This window comes from Macrobrachium rosenbergii, chromosome 4 (genome assembly GCF_040412425.1).
Source record: "Macrobrachium rosenbergii isolate ZJJX-2024 chromosome 4, ASM4041242v1, whole genome shotgun sequence".
Taxonomy (NCBI): Eukaryota; Metazoa; Arthropoda; class Malacostraca; order Decapoda; family Palaemonidae; genus Macrobrachium; species Macrobrachium rosenbergii.
Genome location: NC_089744.1, coordinates 28,944,011 through 28,968,131, shown reverse-complemented (window position 1 = coordinate 28,968,131; position 24,121 = coordinate 28,944,011). Strand labels below are relative to the sequence as shown.

At 36.0% G+C, this 24,121-nt stretch overlaps 1 protein-coding gene across 1 annotated transcript in view; it reads left to right on the top strand.

The window, feature by feature from the left end:
- Positions 1-21,385, top strand: part of LOC136831513 (ER degradation-enhancing alpha-mannosidase-like protein 2) — a 30,958-nt gene extending 9,573 nt beyond the window's left edge. Inside the window, exons 6-11 of the mRNA XM_067092063.1 lie at positions 967-1,078; positions 2,158-2,376; positions 3,610-3,701; positions 4,518-4,682; positions 14,303-14,492; positions 20,324-21,385. Of these exons, the coding sequence (XP_066948164.1) occupies positions 967-1,078; positions 2,158-2,376; positions 3,610-3,701; positions 4,518-4,682; positions 14,303-14,492; positions 20,324-21,279 (1,734 nt within the window). The 3' untranslated portion in view covers positions 21,280-21,385. The remainder of the gene's footprint in view (positions 1-966; positions 1,079-2,157; positions 2,377-3,609; positions 3,702-4,517; positions 4,683-14,302; positions 14,493-20,323) is intronic.
- The last annotated feature ends 2,736 nt before the right edge of the window (positions 21,386-24,121 follow it).

The window sequence follows — 24,121 nt, the reverse complement described above, 5'->3', positions numbered from 1 at the left end:
ATATTTGCTTTCTGCTTGGTCTAGATTTAGACAAGGAGAGAATGCAAAATTAACAGCCTTTATTATGTTATTGTTTGCTTTTTAATTAGTTTAACCAGACCAGTGATCATCTTGGAAACCCTTCTCTTGGTTGTCCAAAATGTAAAAACAAATAGGATTAAATGATCCCAGCATAACTGTTCCAGTTGATAGAAACCATTATGGAACCCCTAATATTAAGTGGTACTTTTTAAGTGAACCATATTTACAGTTGAAACCCAAACCATATACCTTATTCAACATGTCTTATCTGGTCTTCTGTTACAGTTTTCACTTTTTTTTTTGGAAAATAGTTTGTCCTTTGGCATTAGAAATTTTTTTTTTATATTAAATAAATTTTTAATCAAATTAAAAAAAGTTGGCAGGCAGGGCAGTAAGGATTGCATAAGATTATGAATTTTTCAGTTTTTTTATGGTTCTTTTCTGTTTTCTCTTATTACTAGTCCAGGGTATCTAGGATTGTTAGTAGACAAGTAAGGACACAAGGAAAGGGTGAGAGTACTTCTGAAATACAAATGCTGCATAAATTGTTACTCTGTTATAAATTTATAAACAATAAACAAACAAAAGGTGTACAAATACTCTGGAAGAACAGTGAAAAATTGTGTCTGTTAACATTTACAAGTTCTTTTTATTTATTATACATTGTGACACAACCTGTCATAAGTTGATTATGGGAAAATAAGTAATGGCTTTGTATGAAGAAATTATATTGCTGTTCATGTATGCATATGTTTATGCTATATGGGCACTGTAATCTGAGGCAGCTTGTACAGTGAGTGTCTTCAGGCTTATTCTCCTGGCTTTGGAGAAGCTAAGAACTGCAGCAAGTTTATGGCTTGTGTTAACAAGGATCCACCAAATTTTGTACCATATTTTTTTCTGGTAATTGTTATGTCAGAATTCATGTCTCTCGTAAATTTTCAGGTAGCAATGCGTGCAATGCATGCAGTTTGGGACCACAGATCATCCATAAATTTACTAGGCAACCATATTGATGTAACTACAGGGAGGTGGACAGCTCAGGACTCTGGAATAGGTAAGCTGCTGAATTCCTGTTTCTTAGAAATGCACCTCCATTTCCTCTTGAAGGTGTACTGGGACTTACAGAACTCATTACAAAAAGATTAAACTGAAAATTAACTTGAAAATCATGAGCATACATCTGTGGTTTTTTTTTTATATTGTTCTTAGGTAGGAGTTAGTTGGGTGTATAACCCAGGCTGTAGGGTTAAGAAGACCATTCAGTACTGATTAACTTGTCAAAAAGAAAATCAGTCAAAATGGCTCTTCAGTATTTTGCAATGACACATACAGTAAACCCCCTGCGAATAGCTAAAATCCGTGAATACTTAAAACCCCTCGAAAAACACTTAGAACTGCCTATGTTGATAGTTTAAACACAAGAAAAACCCTCTAAAAATGCTCATACCTGAGTATTTTAGTAGTTTTATCACAAAAAGTGCATTTAGTCATGAAAATTATATGAAAATACAGTAATTAGTGAATATTTCTCGGTAAAAAATATCGCGAATGGGCGAATTTTCCGTGAATAATGGGTAGATACGTTCCACAGAGAAATCCGCGAATACGCGAGTCCGTGAATCATGAGAATGCGAATACGGGGGGTTTACTGTATTACTGTGAAATGCAGTCTGTTGCCTTATTAGACCTTGCCACCTTGATAGAAAAGGATGACCAGCTATGAATATACCAAGATGATCTTGTTCTTCCAGGAGATGAGAAATCTTTTAAAAGTGAGTTAGACCTTAGTTTCTCAACTTTCTTTTTAAGTATAAAGCCTTGGTTTGATTATGTGAGTTTTGAGTACCATTTCAAGAAAATGTAGTTTTACATTTTGTGAAAGAATAGTGCAGATTACTTTTACAACATGCCATCATTCAAAATCAGTTGCAAGTCTACTATTATAAAAGGTTTCAGGAATTCATGGGAAATTACCAGCTTACATGAAATTGCCAGGGATTTGATTGAAATCATTTTACTAATGTTAACCAAAGTAATTCTGGTGATACATATGACTGACTGTTTCCTATCTTCAGAAAGTAAAATTTTAAGTATAATCATTCAAGTACATTTTATTCTTTTATTCTCTTCCAGGTGCTGGTATTGATTCATATTTTGAGTACCTTGTGAAAGGAGCCACCCTACTTCAAAGACCTGAGCTAATGGCTATTTTTAAGCAAGCAAGAGCTGCAGCCGACAAATATTTACGCCATGATGATTGGTATTTATGGGCAACAATGACTAAAGGGCATGTGACGATGGCAGTATTTCAGTCCCTGGAAGCATATTGGCCTGGAGTTCTGGCACTGATAGGTGAGATTTTTTTCACATTTCTTGTTTGTTTACTTTTGTGAAAAATATAGAAAGCTAGGCAATACTGAGCTTCTATGGATTTTTATGTTAGCATAGAAAAATGCTGGAAGAATCTGGGAACTATATTTGAACATGAAATATGCATTTATGGTAATAAAGTATAATTATAATGATAGATGAAGTACAACTATACTGATAAGTTCTGAAATTTCTTTGTCATGTAGCTGAATGATGTTGGTGTTGTGATGATTTTTTAAAACTTAAACTTGTTTTAAAAATTCAGTGTTTTTACTGGTGTATACTGGAAGTGAACCTGTTAATGAATTATAAGACTTAGAAATCAGTTCAGGGTATACTACAAAGAATGGCCTATGACAATGGCTTTTGAAGTTGCATTAGACTTAGTGGTTCAGTGGTATTTTGTCTAGTTGTACACTGAAAATATGGTAGAAGACCCCTCCTCTCTTATGCTCATGTAAGCGGTATTGATGTCTTAAGTTATTCTGTTCTTTTCTAATTTATGTACTATTTGTTTTGCTCTTTCTTCATTGCTGAGCTTATTCTTTCTATGTGAAGTATACTTTGTGAATTTGATACGAAAACTGTACATCAGTATTTCAGGACTCAAAGGGTTCTCTTTTTATTTATTTTTTATAATTCCCAGATGCAAATTTCGGATGCTGAATTTTTGTCTTTACTGTATTTTCCTAAATTAATGTTTTAATTTCAGTTCAGCCTTGTGAGAGCTAAATAAATTTGCCCGAGTGGTCTGATTAAAATACTTAATACTGGTAATAATTATAATTCTCATTTTCTCTTCTGTAAAATCCTACTTATTAAATACATGTATTATCAGTATGGTAATGCACAGGCACTACATTGTCTCAGACACTTTTCGTAATTTACTTTTGTGTGGCAGGGGTACAGGGAAATTTTAATATATATAGAGTGCATAGTATAAAATTATACTTATGCAGTACATACTCACTTTATTTGAAATATATCAGTCTTGAAATGTAAATAAACTACCTGAAAACTCTTACAACTTTTAGTTTAAAAAATTTTTTACTGAAAATTTTGGTGCAAATTTTGAATGCTGTAATTTTGGAAGGACATTACTACTGTGATTACCCTCGGCTTTTGCACAAATTTTTGTTGCTTTAATGTACACTAGCTCATTTAACCTTATCATTTTACAGTTCTTGTTTCTTTAAAATAGATTTATAATTTCAGGAGATATAAATTCAGCAATGAAGATCATTTTCAATTATCATCAAGTATGGAAGCAGTTTGGTTTTACCCCCGAGTTTTATAACATCCCTCAGGTACAGTACCTGTGAAGTATATTTGTACAACAGAATATGTACCAGACTGGAGTGGTTGAATTAAGTTTTTTGGAACAATGACATAAAGTCCACTTTTAAATTATATATTTAAGTAATGTGCTTTATAAAGTTCAGACCATGGAACTATAGCATTTTGTTCATCTAGAGGACAAAACAAGTATTGAATATTGATTTGCATGTTGGTAATGATGTTAAAACATTTTCACCTTTGTATTGCATAGTTATCCAAAAGTCATGATCCTTGCATCAAAGAAGATTTTCATAAGGAAATCCAGCACCTTTAAAAGATCTATGATAGATATGTATCTGACTAAGCTAGTCATCTATTGTGAATGGTGCCTTAGAATCGGCTTCTATCCATTCTCTAGTACAATTCTCATTCTTGCAGATTTTTTTTTTTTTCCTGAAAAAACTTTTAGTATTTGATAAAGGAATACTAATAGTCTCTCCTTCTAGCTGTGATTAGTAATCATAAGGACTTTGTTGCTTTGGAATTAACAAAATTGCACAAAGTATGAACTCATTTTGGGGCTTGCTGCCTTCCTGTGAGCAAGGACATGGATATGCATTCTACTTTGACTAAATTCTTTTAATACAATTAAGGGAACAGTGTTAAGTTATATGCTGAGCATCTCCAAAGATTGCAGATCTAGGTTGATGAACAGATGTAAAAACACATTGTTTGTAGATTTATATACCCATATTGTATTAATATATTTTAAATGTAAATAAGCTTAATTCTTAGTCATATATTTATGACCCTGCACACCTTACAACTTGAGTTTCTAACTTCAGGCAGAAACTTCAGCCTATCGGGAAGGTTATCCTTTACGACCAGAACTAGTCGAGTCTCTGATGTATCTGTACCGCGCCACAAAGGATGACACTTTATTAAAAATGGGGGCAGATATTGTGCGGAGCATACAGCATTCAGCAAAGACAAGCTGTGGATATGCAACAGTAAGTTTCTACAACTTTTGGTTTAGGTGAGATTTTTTTTTTTTTTTTTGGTCTAAGCCTATACAGTATATCCTGCTTTCTTCTGAGATAACATTTAACATCAGGGTAATAGGTAAAACTATATAGTGTACTGTACTGTGTTTTATAAAAATGAGCAATAAACAAAGTATATGAGGGATAAAACAAGCACTAGAAAAAAAAATAGTTAATTAAGGCTGTCATCAATATAACATGTACAAAATAATGCTAAAATATTAATAAAATTTGAAACTACAAGCTAGTTAGTTAGTTATAAATGATTTGTTTAACCAGACCTCTGAACTCTTTTAGGGTTCTTCTCGGGCTGGGAAAAGAATGGGGGAAAGAGTACATAAAAAAAATTAAGTAGTTAACTAAATAAATAAATAATAAAAAAGGGGGAATTAGAAAAAACAATCGAGAAAAAAAAAAAAAGGGGAAGATTATATTTTACTTATCAATTTAATTTTGTTTAGGAAGAGAATGATATTATTAATTGAAAAGTTATTACCTTCTGCTAGAATATCCTTTATTGATTTATTTTGTAAAGTCTTTCTTTCATGATGCCATCTGGGACAGTCAATCAAGATGTGTTTGATTGTTACTGGGATGTTACATCTTTCACAAGTTATTGGGTTTGTGTGCGGAGTTGACGTCAGATGACCATGCGTGAGTCTGGAGTGTCCTATTCTGAGTCTTGTTAAAATAACCTCATTGATTCTTTGCTTTTGGGTAGAAGAATGCCATTTTTTAACTTCGTTCTTAATTTGTTTTAGTTTGTTTTGTGGGGGTATATTTGTCCAATCATTTTGCCAATCCCTATAAATTAAGGGTTTAACTGATGCTAGCCAGTCTGATATGGGTACTTTGAAACTACAAGCAAAACTGAAAACTACAGGTAGAAAAATACAATTACAACATGTAGTAAGGAAAGCTACAGCTGTACCATGAATTAGGACCATTTTAGAAAAATACTTGTCATTGGTGAGTATCTTCCCTGAAATTTTTAATTTTCCTCTGTACTAGTACCATAGTAGACAGGAGAGATCAGAGGAACTCACTGATTATTGTTAATCCTTTGAGATTTTTGTCGCAGTCCAAAACTCACCTGTGTAAAACAAACCCTGTTCTGGATTACAGCTTATGAGCATAATAACTTTTTTTTAATGCCTGCTGTAAATTTCTTTTGTATGATGGAAGGCTGGGTTTGGCCTCATGTTGACAAGTCATTTTTCTTTGTGTTCATTCATTGTAAACCTGCTCAACTGAGCGAAGTACATTGTATACCTTGAGTGTTGTTACCTGAGGATAATTTTGAAAGTAAAGGGTTTTCTGATCTCTTATTTGATAGTTATACTGTATAGTCTTTTATAAGGTAGTATGCATGAAGAGTATAATAGCTGTCCTCATTGCTGAACAGGTCTTGCTCGAGTATGAGGGAAGCCCAGGCTGTACTTTTCTGGAACACTAGGTAATGAAAGTGTAGATGTGTAAGATGAAAAAATCCAGTCTTCACTTGCATGTACCATCGAGGTCTTGAGCAAGGGATGGTGTTCTGGCAATGTCAGAAACTTCATTCCTTTCTTGTGTGCACCAATGACTTTTATGTACTATAAAAATTAACACACATCTAATAAAAAAAAATCATAACTTAAAATTTTGCAAGTCTGGCTATAGGTGTATTAACATTACAGTTAGTATCAGCTGGGGATGAATGACAAAGCACAAAGGCAGAAAGGAACTAGCCAATCTAACTATGCATTTCACAGCCTACTATGAATTTCTCTCTACAAACATATCCCAAACAACTTTCGGTGGTGTGGCATTGACTTTGACTTTAGAATGTTACAATAACTCAACCTCCCTATTAGAAGCAAAACTGCAAATAAAGATTGTAGTGAGATTCGAAAAACCATAGGAAAATGGACGATATGAATAGTAGGTAAGATGTTCGTGGGGGTGGATGGAGCTGGGGGGGTTAAGTGATGTTTACCCTAAAGAAGTTGGGCCCAGAATAGGTAGAACCAATAGTACATGAGGATGAGTACACCCTCTCACTGTTGGTAAAGTTAGAGGGCTCCTCGGAAAATATAATATTTACCTAAGCAAGCTGTATTCTGGAGACACAATTGCGTGACTTATGCTAAAAAAAGAATTGGGAATGGAATTATGAGAACAGTGCTTTTAGATGTATAAGAAGAAGAGAATGTGTCACACTATTTGGTGTCTGTGTAGGCAAAGGTGAGTTTTGTGTACACAGACGAACCCAATATGTGTAGGCAAAGGTGAGTTCTGTGTACATAGGAACCCAATATCAATCTGGTAAGCCAGTTTTAGAAAACGTGTGTGTTGGGGGTGGATGTGTTGGAGGTCTGTCTCACGTTTATTACCCAAAAAGAAGGGTTTTTCGCTTTTCGTGTTTATACCTCTCATAGAAGGCAATGTATTTATAGTGCCTCTACATAATACCTGGCGCGTAAGCCGGTTAGTGTTGTGTAATTGCAGATATATTAATCTACATTCTGTCCCAATCAGTGCCTTCGAAATTTTCAAGTTTCAACTTCTCGAAGCCTGTTGGCCCTGGGAAATGGGTAATAGAGTGTTGTGTATGTGTTAGCGCTTAGCCCTCCCTTTACCACAAAAATGTCATCTGACCAACCTCCAACCGTCGTGCCAGTGACCCTGGTACCTAACGATACCTGTGCCCCACACACAAGTTCTGTACTCGCAAACAATTGTCTTTACTTTATACAATACCAATCGAACCGTTCCAATGTCGAGTCTACAGTAATACCCCAAACTTGCACGATTCGAGTTGCACGAATTCACGGACACAAATTTGTCATGGGAACCGTTGCACGAATTCACAGACACGAATTTGTCATTGGAACCTAACTAATGGTCATACATGAGTTTTTCACAGACACACAAACATTTGCGAACACTGAGAAACCCTGCAAAAGTGTTTGTTTAATTTTTTATGTAATTTATAAGTTTTCAAGCTTTTATGTGTAAATTAAATAACATTAAATATTATTAAAAGTAATAATTTCTCTCTCTCTTTTAGTGAGATGAATTTTTATGGTACATATATACAGGTATGTTTATTTCTATGATAAATAAACTTTTTACCTAATAATAAGTACTAATTTTCAAATAATAATAATAATAGGTTCTGTTGAATATTATTGCTGCTTCAGCTGCATTTATTTTGTAGAAGACTTTTTCCATTTTCCTTATTGCGGACTTCTCTTCAGTGGAGGTGCGTGCTAACAGCTCGCCTATATTTGTCATTTCATGGGGGAAAAGTCAAAATCTGGATTCTGCTTCTTTATATATTCTATACAGTTAGTTCTATACAATTGTTGCTGCGACGTTTCGACAGACTCTTCTGTCATTCTGCAGCGGGAGCTAGTAGAGGACTGGCAGATTGCCTCCCAACAACACGAGAGAAGTGAGGGTGCGACACGAAGTTGAGATGGCCATACCCTCCCTTGAGGGAGCTGCCCTCTCTCCCATGGATGAAGCGCCCACATCACCTGTAGACATATCAAAGAGGACCGACAAATCCCCAACCTCCTCTTCCTCCCCAGTGCCTTCAGTGGAAGATAAGTCTTCAGCGACGATCACCAGCCCTTGTGAGTCTTCCGACCCTATCTCTCCCCCCAAACCCCCGTCATGGATGAAGATATGATTGATCATGAGGGGACTGGCAGCTGGCAGACACAAACAAGTAGAAACAAGAAAAGGGCATCTCGATTGTCCACTTAACTGAAGCCCAACATTCGTGAATCATCTCGCCCGAAACCTGAGAAGAGATGTCAAGTTATGATTCACGATTTACGCTCATCGGTGAAGCTAGACGCCATAGTAGAGAGAGTCAAGTTTCCCATGGGCTTTGACCCTTATATCTCCCATGAACTCCCATGCAAAATTATCCATAAAGTGGCCTACAGAATTACCTGCCTATTTCAACACCACGATGTTCTTAAAGGCAAGAATTTCAGTCCTAATATAAGTCTCAAGATACAACCTAATCCAGGACCAACCTCCCCCAGGGGAACTTACTGACCCCCCAAGTAGGGGTTCGGGTGCAGACTCACCTTCTATCACAAGTGCCAGCCATCCCCCCAAGCCAAGTGAATGCCCACCCCTGCTGGCCAACCCCCCACCCACCCAAATGATCAACTCATTCATTTCCCATCTTCGTGAGTTGCCATGGATACACTAGATAAAATCTCTTGGAATATTTTTGGCCTCAAGCGGAACATTTCTCCCCTAAACATGATCTGCAAAAACTGCAAAGGCATCATTGCATTACAAGAAACGCTCCTCTGGCCTCATGACCTTGCCATCTGCGATTCAGTGCATAAAGACTTCAGAGCTTTCTCGACCCCATTGATGCAAGTTACAGATCACATCGTAGCCGGTCGCCTGAAAGGGGGCCTTTCTTTCCTGTGGCACAAATCACTAGACAATATGGTGAATGTGTTGACCTATAGGAGTGATAGATTGCTGGGGCTTCAAGTGACAGTATCCTAATAATTAATGCTTATATGCCCTGGGAAAAGAACAAAAATTTTGATCAATACTGCATGATCCTTGATGAGTTACACAGCATTATTCATGATTCTACTGCTGATCATATTTGTATAATTGGGGACCTTAATTGTCACCCCACAAAACAATTTCATAACGAATTTACTCGCTTCTGTCAAAATCATGCTCTCTGAATTAGCGATGTAATGCTTCTCCCTCCCTCCTCCTATACCTATGTACAAAACAGAACGGACACAGTTACAACCTCCTGGCTGGACCACTGCATCACGTCCCCTTAACTTCATGACTATATTGTGAACTGCAACATTCGCTACGATCTTGCAGTGGGCTATGATCACATCCCCTTACAGGTGTCATTCAATACTCCATCCCTCCCTACTGTGAACCCCCTGACCACCCACCTGCTGTTAACTGGGATTTTAAAAACCAACAAAAAACCAGATCCTTTAGGGGAAACCACGGAAACCAGGCTGCGGTCAGTAGCTCAACCGGCAGACGCCTTATTGTGCACCAACCCAAAATGTAGAAATGATCATTACAGGAGAGATCTGAAAGAATTCTATTCGAATATAATTTCCACTGTGCTTGCCTCCGGCAGGGATACCACTGGATCTCGTCAAGGGAACCCCTAATATACCTGGATGGAATGACGTAGTTAAAGATCTATATACACATTCACGAGAAATGTTTCTACTGTGGAGGCAAAACGGTAGCCTGAGGGAAGGACACTTTGCACTGCTAATGAGGCAGGCATGAGCACAGTTCAAACTTGCCCTTAAGCATTGCAGACTGAATGAAAAGCAACTAAGAGCTGATGCAATGTCTAGAAAATTAGAATCTGGCAGTTACCCCCATCTTTGGAAGGACATTCAGTCCCTAAATCCCAAAACTAAAAAGCTATCACAGAGAGTAGGAGAAGCCGTCGGTGATGAGGCTATCGCAAGAATGTGGGGTGATCACTTCAGCACTTTCCTGAATTGCATAAACGATCAAGACTCCCGCCGTGATGTAAATAACCTCCTTACTGATAATATTCAGTTTCATTTTGCCGATCGTATTACTCCAGGTATCATCAGCGATGCCATAAACAAACTACCTAATAATAAATTGCCCGGCTGCGATGGTCTGCCTGCTGAAGCTTTCAAATTCTGCCATATGATAATTTACAGTTTGCCAGCTGCTCTATTCAATGCATGCATAATTCAGCAGTTTCTCCCAGACTCCCTACTCTTAGTTCACTTAATACCATTAATAAAAAACAAGTCAAAGGATGCAGCTGACCATGGCAATTATCGCCCAATTGCAATTACTACAATTGCGTCAAAGATACTCGAGTCTGTTCTTCTAGTGAGACTTCTCTCCCTTTTCTACACACTACTGACAACCAGTTCGGCTTTAAAGCAAACTACTCAACTGACACCTGCATCTGCATCCTGAAAGATGTGCTGAACTATTACCTATCATCAGTCTCTCCTGTTTTCCTATGTTTTGTAGATGTGAGAAAAGCATTTGACAGAGTAAACTACGTGAAGCTTTTCCTGAAGCTGCACAAATGAGGCACACCTCTATATCTAATTGGTATTTTATGTTGGTTCTCCACACAGCAATTCTGTGTCAAATGGGGTAATGTACTGTTGTACACCTTCGGCTCCTTAAACAGGCTCTGGCAAGGGGGCATTCTCTCTCCATACCTGTTTAACACACACACACAGATGCCCTGAATGTCAGACAGAACTCACTCCCAGTCGGATGCACTATCAATGAAACAACAATAAACAACCTCTGTTAAGCTGACAATATGGTTCTGATTTTCCCATCAGTGCAAGGTCTCCAGTGACTCATCGACACCTGCCACCAATATGCAGAGGAATTTGATATGCTATATAACGAAACCAAGACCCAGTGTATGTCGCTGCTCCAGAGATCACTTAAGCATATTGCAGAACCACAAATTTTTCTCGGAAATCATCGTCTGGAATTCGTGCATGACTTTCCATATTTGGGCCACATTATCACGGACGACCTAAAAGATACGGCAGACGTAGAACAGAGGTGTTGTAAACGATGTGCAACTGGCAACATGATTGCAAGGAAGTTTGCCTTCTGTCACCGAGAAACGAAATTGCTGCTCTTCCACTCGTACTGCTACGGTATATATAGGTGTTCCCTTTGGACGAACTGTACCCGAGAGACCATGAGATGTATCACTGTTGTTCACAACATTCTGAGACACCTCACAAACACTCCTCGCTATCAGTCAGCCATGCAGATGTTCATAGAAAACTGCCTGGATAACTTGAAAATCATTGTGAGGCGAACAATGTCCAGTCTGATCACCCCACTGAGAAACAGCAGCAATTCGCTCATACAAAGCATCCTAAGCAGTGAGGCAAGAAGATATAAATTGTGGGAAAGATGGAATAATGAGGCGTCTGTTCCTTAAATGACTTATTCTCTATTTTTACAATTTTGAAGTGTCGCCTCCAGAATCTGTCATAATTATTATTATTATTTTATTATATTTTTATGTTTCTTGTTATATTTGGTATTTTTACTTTTTATTATTACTGTGATTAATATCATTTTAGAGTTTTGCAATTTTCAATATTCGTATTTAGCTTTCTGGACCAGACTTCTGTAACCACCTAAGGTCCCCAGATGGAAATTAATCGTCTGTAGTCTGTATTTTTTACTGTTATCATTTAAAATTTTTTTTCTCTTATTCTCCATATAATTAATGTCATTACTGTTTTTATGAATTCTATTTTTTCTACTTCTTCAGCAACTGTGTGGATGCTGCTGATAATTATTTTTATCATGTTACCCTATGTATCTAGACTGTGTGTATTGTATGTGTATATTTCAAGTACTGTATGTAGCCCTGAGCCGAAATAAAGAATATTATTATTATTATAATCTACTTAGTGGTAGCATCTGGTTAGTGCCTGATATTCCAAAATTTGTTTTTTCTGTAAATATATTATGATTCCAGACTTAGGCATGACAGCTTCTTTCTTCCTCTTGTCTGTCTCATTTGGTTAGACTTGCATAGCCATAGCACGTAGGGAGAGATAAAAAATGCTGACTTGTCATTTAGCAACCTCACTACTGCCTCTGTTGCCATGATGTCAGCATGGATTTATGATAGGTTCAGTATATTCATTATGGCTAAACATTGCTGTTACCTGTGACTCCGTGGATACCAGTGAATGACTGTACCTACATGGCATATTTTCAAGCAATCCCTGAGATATTATCTTTGTATTGCATCAGTTTATTCATATATTACAAATATTTATTAATATGTATCTTCTTGGAATTGATAGTTATTTGAATCTTTATTTTCATAATCATTACTAGCTGACCAACTTGCCACTGCCCGAGAAAATTCTGAATTACAACCGATAAACTCTCTCTCTCTCTCTCTCTCTCTCTCACTCTTACCATCTTTCTCCTCCCAACACCCCTCTAATCTCTCACTTCCTTCCTTTTCCTGTTAAGATACCTGCTTTAGTTACATTGCCCAGTATTTTTTACATTTTATATTTCACCCCTTCTCACCTCCCATTCCTAACGGTGCTGAACTTGGACTTCAAGGGCATCAGGAGTGTTACTATTCATCTCGGAGACCTCAAAAACTATGGATTAGACACAAATGTCTGTCGTTTTTGGTTATTTTTACGTCACCCCCTTCTTATCAGGCCTGAACTTGAACTTAAAGGGCATCGGAAGTGTTACTATTTGTCTCAGCTACCTCGAAAACTATGGATTAGACACGAATACCTGTTGTTTTTGCTTATTTTTACATGTTCTCTCCTTTTCACCCACCCCTTCCTAGGCTGAACTTGGACTTGAAGGGCATCAGGAGTATCACTATTCATCTCAGCAACCTCAAAAACTATGGATTAGACACTAATATCTGTCATTTTAAGTTATTTTTACATGTCACCCCCTTCCCACCCTGCCTTCCTATTAGGGTTGAACTTGGACTTAAAGGGTGAATAATGACACTCCTGATGCCCTTGAAGTCCAAGTTCAACCCTAATAGGAAGGCGGGGTGGGAAGGGGGTGACATGTAAAAATAACTTAAAACGACAGATATTAGTGTCTAATCCATAGTTTTTGAGGTCGCTGAGATGAATAATGACACTCCTGATGCCCTTAAGTCCAAGTACAACCCTAGGAAGGCAGGGTGGGAAGGGGGTGACATGTAAAAATAACTTAAAACGACAGATATTAGTGTCTAATCCATAGTTTTTGAGGTTGCTGAGATGAATAGTGATACTCACCCCGCCTTCCTATTAGGGTTGAACTTGGACTTAAAGGGTATCGGAAGTGTCACTATTCATCTCAGCGACCTCAAAAACTATGGATTAGACACTAATATCTGTCATTTTCAGTTATTTTTATTATGTCACCCCCTTCCCACCCTCACCCCCTTTGGTGCCAGTGATGTCTTACCCTCACAGTATTCTTTCCCAGATAGTAAGTCATTATGTATACCAAGTTTGGTTGAAATTGCTCAGTGCGTTTCAGAGTTATGCTGGAACACACGCACATCCACTTTTATACATACAGATTAAGTAGCTTTAGCAGATTGAGCTAATTTATTTAGCTCTCACATGGCTATGCTGAAGGATTTATCTTTATTAATTGTTTAGATTTTACGCATATTTTAAGTGTTATGCATTTATATTTGAAGTTTCTCCATTACGTTGTAACAATCCTGTATTACATAACAGGATTGTTAGAAGCCTTTTATCTTGTGACAATACTGAATTCTACGTATCTGACAGGGTTTTGCCTTAACTGATACAACAGAACAGTAAATTTAATTTGATGCTAACTCTACTGACTTTGTCTAGGCATACAAGTGTGGATAAAAGTTACTGGATTGTATGTATGAAACCAAAATTGACAAGTTTCTGTTGCTTTGTATGTTTTCATGGTAATGAATACTTGTTAATACTGTATTTATAGTTAAGCTTTTGATTATTGATAAGAGTGGCAACATAGGTGAGCTGGTTTTAATTTTCTTCCAGGTTAAGAATGTTAATGACCACACACTCGATAATAGGATGGAGAGTTTCTTTTTGGCTGAAACAACCAAATATCTCTATCTTTTGTTTGATCAAGAAAACTGGCTACATAATACTGGTAGTTTTGGCACTATTATGGATGTGAAAGGCCGGAGTTGCATTCTTGAAGCAGGAGGATATATATTCAACACAGGTAAAGCTATATGTTCATTAATGTCTGTTTCATGCTAAATTCAGTGATGTCACAGATTTAGTAATGCAACTAATATTTTAGTAAAATTTACCGCAAAAAATCTTATTTTCTTTACTTCAAAGGCAAAAAGACTTTTAAAACTGTGACTTTAGCATTAACAGCCATACCTGAAAAAATCTACCTTATTCGGTTTAATTTTAGACAGGTTATTCCCAGCCTGTTACTTCTTTCTCTGCATCTTTTCCCACTTCTATGTGGGGTCAGTGTTTGTGACAGCTTTCTTCCACCTGGCTCGGTCAAACACATCGTCCTCTGACAATTGTTTGTCTCTCACGTCTTCTTTAACTACATCCATCCACCTTCGCTTTGGTCTTCCTCTTGCTCTCCCACCAGGCACCTCCATCTGCATCACTCTCCTCCCTACATATGTCTCATCCCTTCTCATCACATGGCCATACCACAGCAGTCTTCTTTCCTGGGCCTTCTTTGATAGTTCTACGACTTTAGTAGTTCCTCTTCTTCTTTCATTTTTGATCCTGTCCATTTTTGTTACTCCACACATCCACCTGAGCATTTTCATCTCTCCCACATCCAATTTCTTCTCTTGCACTCTCTTTACTGGCTATGTTTCTGCTCCATACATCAAAGTTGGTCTCACTACTGTCTTATATACTCTTCCTTGAACCTTTACATTGATTCTGCAGTCGCACAATACACCTGACATCTTTCTCCAATTTTTCCTTCCAGCCTGCACTGTGTGTGTTATTTCTGCATCCAAATTTCCATCATCAGCCACTGTTGAACCAAGATACTTCAATTTTTCTACTCAGATCAACCTTGTCCCTTCCATAGTAATCTTCTTGATCTTCATTAAAACTTAATTATTCAGTCTCCTTCCTACTGATCTTTAAACCTCTGTCTTCCAGTACCTTTCTCCATTGCTCTAGTTTTGACTCCACTTTGTTGGTGCTGCATAACACAGTGTCATCAGCAAACAACATGCACCATGGGGACTGATCTCTTAGTCCTTGAGATAGCACATCCATTATCAGGTCAAAAAGATATGGACTTAAAGCAGATCCCTGATGTAAACCTACTTTTACTGGTATCCATTCAGTTAACCCAACACTGCTTCTAACATGCGTTTTTTCTCTTTCATACATATCTTCCCAGCCTGTTACAATTATGTATTATATGATAAATTATAGATAGCTCTGATTCAGTTCTATGGGTTACCCAAAGGATGTTCTTAAGTGAGAAGTATGAGCTAAGAGCAAGGTAAAGTACAAGATTTTGTACAGCCAGATGAGAAGAGACCAAAGGGAATGAATGGAAAGTAATCAGCCAGTAACAGTGCAACTGTTTCTCTTTCATCAGTGTGGCAACATTGGTGATCAACCAGCTGATACAGTGAAAACTACTTATTAACACTAAAGTGTTAATAACTCATGAACTGGGTCCCACATGTAAGCTAAGGACTCCCATACTTGGGCAGTACAATTGTGTCACGGGACTCATGAACTAGGTCCCACATGTAAGCTAAGGGCTCCCATACTTGGGCAGTACAATTGTATCTCAGGACTCGGCTAGTAGTAATGTTTTTTAATTTTCATTTATTTACTTTATCCACCTTTCTGTCAAATTAAATCCAAGTGGTAAATGAGGATCTTGATACTGAATTATAATTCATTCCAGATTTCAAGCTTTAACCATGCCTTCTTTGTAACATGAGAAATTAATACAATTTTAGGTTTATTTGATTTAAAGCCTGTAGATATTTTTTTTTGGTTTGGCAATAACTGTAAGCTTACAAGAAGTCACTTAACATACATAAAGCTTTTACTGACTGCTTAGTTTAATGAGGCCACCAGTAAATGAATTATGGAAACCAAAAATTTAAACATTTTCTCTGTAGTTATAGCCTTTGGCAACGGATATGTAAAATTTCATCAAGATATGTTGTTGTAGTGTCTTAGTTTACTTACACCTCCTCAACCTGGGGCACATGATTCATATTTGGTAGTTCAATATAGTGTTTGTAGCAATAAATTACAATAACTTATAGTGAAAAGTACCATCAAAATTTGGCTAGTAGCACTTTTTCCCTCATGATACTTGATAAAAGCAGGAAAGCTGAGCTTAGTAGTCTTGCAACCTTGGCCCATGTAACATTGCAACACATCAACCCAGGTTCGGGCTGTTCCAACTTAGGAAGTCTGTACTTCAAAACAGTCTCTGTAGCTTCAATTGTTACTTTATTTCTTCAACCACACTCATTAAAACTGGACACACAATAGATTGGCAGCAAAAGAATTTTTTTTATAACTGATGAAAAGATCACATTTTAGTAGATGTTTTTTTGTGATGGTGAAATAAAAAATTATGAAAATTAATATTTTTCAAACAAATTATATGTTTTAATTTTTCTTCTCAAGGGCTGAAGGTTATTAGGACTCTCTCAGATGAGTCATTCTACTCCCTCAAGCTTTAACAACCAATAAAAAATTGCCATCATTTATGCAAGCCCACTTGCAGGTATAAATGTGGCATAGATGTACCTCCTGGCTTCATTCACCTTTTGAAAAATGGTAGAAAGCCCTACTTAGACATCAAGGAATAAATGAACTTTGGACAGCTGCTGTATAACTTACCTGATGATACAAAGAAACTCATTTGAGGCATTCAGAAACTACAATACAAACTCAACAGCATCCAAATGGCTATTCTATCCAACGAAGTTTATTATTATTATTAACCCTCTAACGCCGAGCCTCTATTTACAAAAACGTCTCCCGTATGCCGGCGGCGTTCGGGAGTTAGCGCCGAAGCGGAAAAGAAGTTTTTTTCAAAAAATCACAGCCCGCTTAGTTTTTACGATTAAGAGTTCATTTTTGGCTCCTTTTTTTGTCATTGCCTGAAGTTTAGTATGCAACCATCAGAAATGAAAAAAAATATCATTATCATATATAAATATTGAAATATATGACAGCGCAAAAAAAATTTTCATATATAATTTTATACAAATCGCGCTGTGAGCAAAACGGTTAAAGCTAATGGGTTATTTTTTTTTCTTTGTATTGTACACTAAATTGCGATGATTGTGGTATTTAACAAATTGTAAAACGATCAGAGCAACACAGAGAAAATATTATCACAAAATGATGCATGAATTCGTAATCATGGACGTAAAAAAATGTTTTTTCAAAAATTCACCATAAATCGAAATATTGTGCTAGAGACTTCCTGTTTGTTGAAAAATGAAGCTAATTGATTGAATATTACTAGACTGTAAGTGTTTTAGCTTACAATTGCAGTTTTCGACCATTTCGGTCGAGTTAAAGTTGACCGAAAGTAGAATTTTTTCTATTTATCGTGATTTATATGAAAATATTTCAAAACTGATAAAAGCTACAACCATGAGTTATTTTCTGTTGTATTCTACATGAAATTGCACACATTTTCATATATAAAAGTTTATGTAACGACTAATATAAAACGGTGCAAACATTACAACAACGTGACGAAAGAATTTCTGAGATGTTCAGCCGAGTTACCGCGCGGACATAAGGAAAGTGTTTTTTTCAAAAATTCACCATAAATCGAAAAATTGTGCTAGAGACTTCCAATTTATTGCAAAATGAAGGTAAATGATTGAATATTACTAGAATGTAAGAGTTTTAGCTTATAATTGCGTTTTTCGACCATTTCGGTCGAGTTAAGGTTGACCGAAGGTTGAAATTTTGGCAGTTATCGTGATTTATGTGAAAATATTTCAAAACTGATAAAAGCTACAACCATGAGTTATTTTCTGTTGTATTCTACATGAAATTGCACACATTTTCATATATAAAAGTTTATGTAACGACTAATGTAAAACGATGCAAACATTACGACAACATGACGAATGAATTTCTGAGATGTTCGGCCGAGTTACCGCCCGCAGACGCAAGGAAAAAGTTTTGTTTTTAGAAATTCACCATAAATCGAAATATTGTGCTAGAGACTTCCAGTTTGTTGCAAAATGAAGGTACATGATTGAATATTTCTAGAATGTAAGAGTTTTAGCTTATAATTGCATTTTTACCATTTTGGTCGAAAGTTAAAATTGACCGAAGGTTGAAATTTTGGCAGTTATCGTGATTTATATGAAAATATTTAAAAACTGATAAAAGCTACAACCATAAGTTATTTTCTGTTGTATTCTACATGAAATTGCGCACATTTCCATATATAAAACTTTATGTAACGACTAATATAAAACGGTGCAAACAGTACAACAACGTGATTTAAAGAATTTCTGGCGCAGACGTAAGGAAAAGTTTTTTCAAAAATTCACCATAAATCGAAATATTGTGCTAGAGACTTCTAATTTGTTGCAAAATGAAGGTAAATGATTGAATATTACTTGAATGTAAGAGTTTTAGCTTACAATTGCGTTTTTTTACCATTTCAGTCGAGTCAAAGTTGACTGAAGGTTGAAATTTTGGCAGTTATCGTGATTTATATGAAAATATTTCAAAACTGATAAAAGCTACAACCATGGGTTGTATTTTGCTGTATTTTACATGAAATTGCGCAGATTTTCATATGTAAAACTTTATGTAACGGCTAATATAAAACAGTGCAAAAATTACGACAACGTGACGAAAGAATTTATGAAATTTTCGGCCAAGTTACCGCATGGACGTAATGAAAAAGTTTTTTTCAAAAATTCACCATAAATCGAAATATTGTGCTAGAGACTTCCAATTTGTTGCAAAATGAAGGTAAATGATTGAATATTACTAGAATGTAAGAGTTTTAGCTTACAATTGCGTTTTTCGACCATTTCGGTCGAGTCAAAGTTGACCGAAGGTTGAAATTTTTTGTAGTCAACGTACGGTACGTCCACTCGGCACCCAACAGACAATTTTAGTCGACGTATGATACGTCCAGTCGGCGTTTAAGGGTTAATATCATCATCATCATCATCATCTGGACCACTGAGCTAATTTATCTGGTTCTCACAGGGCTGGCTTAAAGGATTTGTCTTCATTAACTAAAGTATAGATTTTACTTAATTTACAGCATTTTGAAAATTTTATATTTGGGTTCATTGGAAATGGAGATTCTGGCAGAATTTCTTTAGTTGGTTTGTTTCCAAAATTTGAACCACACAATATTGCTTAATACTTACTGTTACCCTACAGTATGAACATATAAGGAATGTATTTTCAAAAGGGTATTGGAATGGGTTCTTGTGGTATAATTGATAAATATGATGTCCTTGATGCAAGGTATAAATATTATAGCCATATCTAAATGAAATGTCACTTAACAGAAGCAATTAAAATAAACTTCCAAAGGTATAAAAAACATAAGACAGAAAACTTACACGATTCAACACCAGCCTTGTGGGAACTTCCTCACATGTAAGACAGGCTCATTTTGGAACGGACTACCAGCTGAAATTCAAGAGTAGATCACATAAAGGAATTGGGAACTACTCTTGTAATATTTTTTTTATTTTTACAAGTGCCTCCTTTGATAAACAGCAAATCCTTGTGGTACCTCGGAGTAACTCTTATCGTTTGTTATAGATTGATAAATTTTTTTCTTAGGTTCTGCAAAATTTTCTTAGACTTTCTTGTTTATTTCAGTATTTTTAGGTGCAGTATTTCACTTCAAACTAGTTCAACATTTTATATTGACAAAAGTCTCCATAAATTGAGTTTTGTCAAGTTTACTAAAAATTTTGTTTAAGAGTTGAAAGTGTGGTTAAAATCGACTTTAACATAGTTGTAAGTATAGTAGTGATGAAGGAACAATGTTAACCTTACCTATTTCTTCAGAGGCTCATCCTGTTGATCCTGGTGCTTTGGCCTGTTGTTATCTGAAAGAAGAGGATTGGAGTTTGTCTTTGGATGATCAAGTTGCTCTCATAATTGATCCAACTACACCATGGAATGATCACAAGGGTTACAGTTCCAAGAAGGACAAGCAAGAGGATAATTCCCAAGACTGCCAGGAATTGGTAAAGGAGAGTGAAGATAACTCTTTAGGTGAGAATGAAAAAGGACCAAAAGAAGATGAAGAGGCAAATGAAAAGAATGTTAATGAAGTTGAAAACATTGTAACAATTCCTCAAACTAGTGAAACAAAAGAAAGGGGAAATATTTTATTTGAGGGGATGGCTCAGGATGTTCAAGTTAGTGATGACATCAAGGAAATGTATCATTTAATGAAAAGTCTGGGTGAGAAGTCAAGTGAGAGCAGGAGTGACGAGATGGATGGCACAGACAGTGATAGTCAAGGTGACGAAATTGTAACAGAAAATTCTCCGGTGGATGGTGACGCAAGCGATCCAAATACTACTGAAAACCTGCAAGAATTTCTCAGCCCTCAGAGCGACATGCAACATGAGAATGCCATAGAAACTAATGATGAAATACCCAGAATCATTAAGCAGGATGAAGGACCACGCTTTTCATCACTAAGTGAAACTGTTGAAAGAGGCTTGGGTGCTAATGTTTCAGGTATGGAAGGGGCTAGTATTGCACCAAGCGTTTCAAGTTCAAAGTATGCTTCCAACTCAGGTGTTCCTCGCATAGTGAATGAACCCAGGGACAGCAAAGCTTCAAAACCAGTTAAAAAAGTATTTGTACTTAGAGAACTAAAAGAGAGACTAGTTACTGACCTATCTTCATACAGAAATTTCACTCTCTCTATCAGTCATTCCTTGTTGTCATGCTCGCATCCATCATTCAGTAATTTGCTTAATATTAAAGGGCAGATGTTTTATCCTTAGAACTTAATAAATTTCAATCAGTTTTTATTTTCGTAAATAATTTAATTTGTATGCATTTTGTGAATTTCAAAAAAATTTTTAATAAAAATAATCTTCAAGTTTTCAACATTTTGTTTTGCAGCTGACCTTTAGTTGATGAAAACAGTAATTGGATCTACACATAAAAAACAAAATGTTGAATCTGCATATAAAATACATTTAAAATTCATTCACAATACAGTAATGTGAATAGTTGCAAAAGTAAAAGCCATTCATATGCTGGAAATATATTACAAATATCACAAAAGTCCAGATTGAGAGTGCCAAGTCAGCTCCCATCTAAAACCAGAATATTCCAATTGTTTTATTTAACTCTTATTGACAGTTTTAAATAAATCACTGCATAAACAGACTCAATTATAAAATGTAAATTTTTTATATGTAAATTTTATGTAACACTGAAGAGTTAACATCTGTAACTTAGTCACAGGATAAAAATTTTTTCAGCACTACTCTGCAAGTTCAATAGCAGCTATTAATAGTAGTTATTGCTGCCTGGTACTCTATTAAATAAGTGTTACCTAAAGTGAGAGGCTCTAAATGCACTCATTTTTTAACTAGAGTTGTAACAATATGTGAATGCTGTGATCTAGATTTTATAAGTAATCATTAAGAACCCGTAACAAGAATGAAGCACTGTTCTATAACATGAGTAAAAAAACAATACTGCAGTAAGCCAAATATTTAAAAAATGAGTCTGATTGTCTCAATAAAAAGAAAGGATTACTATTAATTTCACAGTAGCAGTAAGTCAAAGGCCGAGAACTGATAGCAGCTTGAATGTCACCAATCACAGTAAATAATTAAAAGTTTGTAAGTTTAGATCTTGGAACAGTCATGATAATTCTAATGATTCTTTCCCAAGTGCTACTGCCAACCCAGGCATAGTTTAAAGGTACATGTACTCTAATAATACTCTAATGCACACTAAAGCTTGTTCTAAACCTGACTTCCAGCTATAAAGGGCCTGGCATTACCAATGTTCATGTGCCTGGGCATTAAATGACTTTTAAAATCCACATCAGTAAGTTGAATGGTAAGTTGAAAAGTCTCAACTAAACTGACATGATATTTGGTCAAATCTGCCATTTTAGGATAATGCGATAATAAACCACTGAATTTCCTATAACCAAAGCTGAGCCTCAACATTTTCTTAACAACCTGTCCTATCTTAGGAATCTAAAACTCATTTAGTAGCATTCAAAGTGGTTTGAATACCAAAATGTTTGTTGCATGTATGACAAAATTTCACCATGAAACTAGTTAATGATGATCTTTTGTATGTTATATCATGTATCAGAGACTTACACTTCTATTCCTAGGTTAAACAACATTTTCACCAAGAAATGAGTCAAAATTATTATTATTGTCAAGGTTTTAACCAGAAATGTGAAGATAACCAAGCACCCAAGGGAAGGCATATTTCTGCATCTTTTTTACATGCAATATAGTTTTGCTGTTTCTGAAGGGTCACTAATGCACTTTTTACATTTGGAAATAACCTTAAATATTTACATACTTGGAGATTCCAAGTACATTACAATGTGTATTCTGGTCAGAACAATCACAAATAATGGTAACAGAACTGCCTTTTGAGTTATTAGTGTTGTACTGTAAAAAAAGCTGTGACCTCAACTGACTAAATTTGATGCCTACTATCTTTAGACAAGCATTCTCAAGTACTCTCAGGCTAAGGAGTTGCAATGTTGGATGGCATAAAGGTCCACAGGGCCAGAACCAAATCTCTCAAGAAATTAAAAATAATTAAGTCAGCTTGTCAGGATACAATCATTATTTTCACTATGGACATATTTAAATTGACAGACCCCTTGTACTAGGTTCTGCTTGAATAAAAAATATACTTAATGCTATTTTCAATGAATACATTCTTGGTTGAGGTAATATTACACAACAGCCACTCTAACAACCACAATCTGAGAGTCAACATCTACAATTACATCAGTATACGAGTATAAGACACAGGCAAATGAATCCAAAATAGTAAGCATGCAGTTGGTGACAAATATGAAATTTTTATAATAAAATTATTTGGATACTTACCTGCTTTCAAAGTTAGCTGACATCTTCGCACCATTAGGTATGAGTGGCATTCAAAATATACAAAATTACACAAAACAATAATGTTTGGCTGACCCAGATGGACTGTCTGCAATCACCTGTTTCCCACCAGGTGATGTTGGAATATTTGTGTCCTAACTGTTCACTGAGATGTGGGAAAGCTGGGTGGGTTTTCACTTTAACAGTAAGTGAGTATCCAAATAATTTTTATAAAAATTTTAACTATTTGGGTTGAATCTTACCTACTGTTACTATAAATATAGCTGATTACCACACTGAATGAGGATAGTGGGTCAGAGCAGCCACAGAAACATTTGCCCAGCCAAGCGAACTAAAAGATTTTTTAAAAGGGAAAAAAGCTTCTAAATATCCTTACCTGTTGTGCAATCATTCCTGGTAAATATTGCTGCCAGGTGGTAGATCAACAGCAGGATGTACAACCCTAATAGCGAGACTTGTCTGAGGATACTTAAAGGGAAAAAGGACTCCTATCTTGTAAAGTACTAGTGACTCCTGTGCCAGAGTCAAAAGCCCATAACTTATAGTTCAAAACTAAAGACAACTACCTTCAGAAATGATACGTTCTTGCTCCAAACTAAAGACCTAGATTTCCTAGCAAAAGGAAGATTACTCTAATTTATGTCTCATGAGAAAATTTACCTTGACATGATGAAAGGACTAAGGGTTTCACAATTCTCACACAAAATTTCTGTCCCACAAAAAT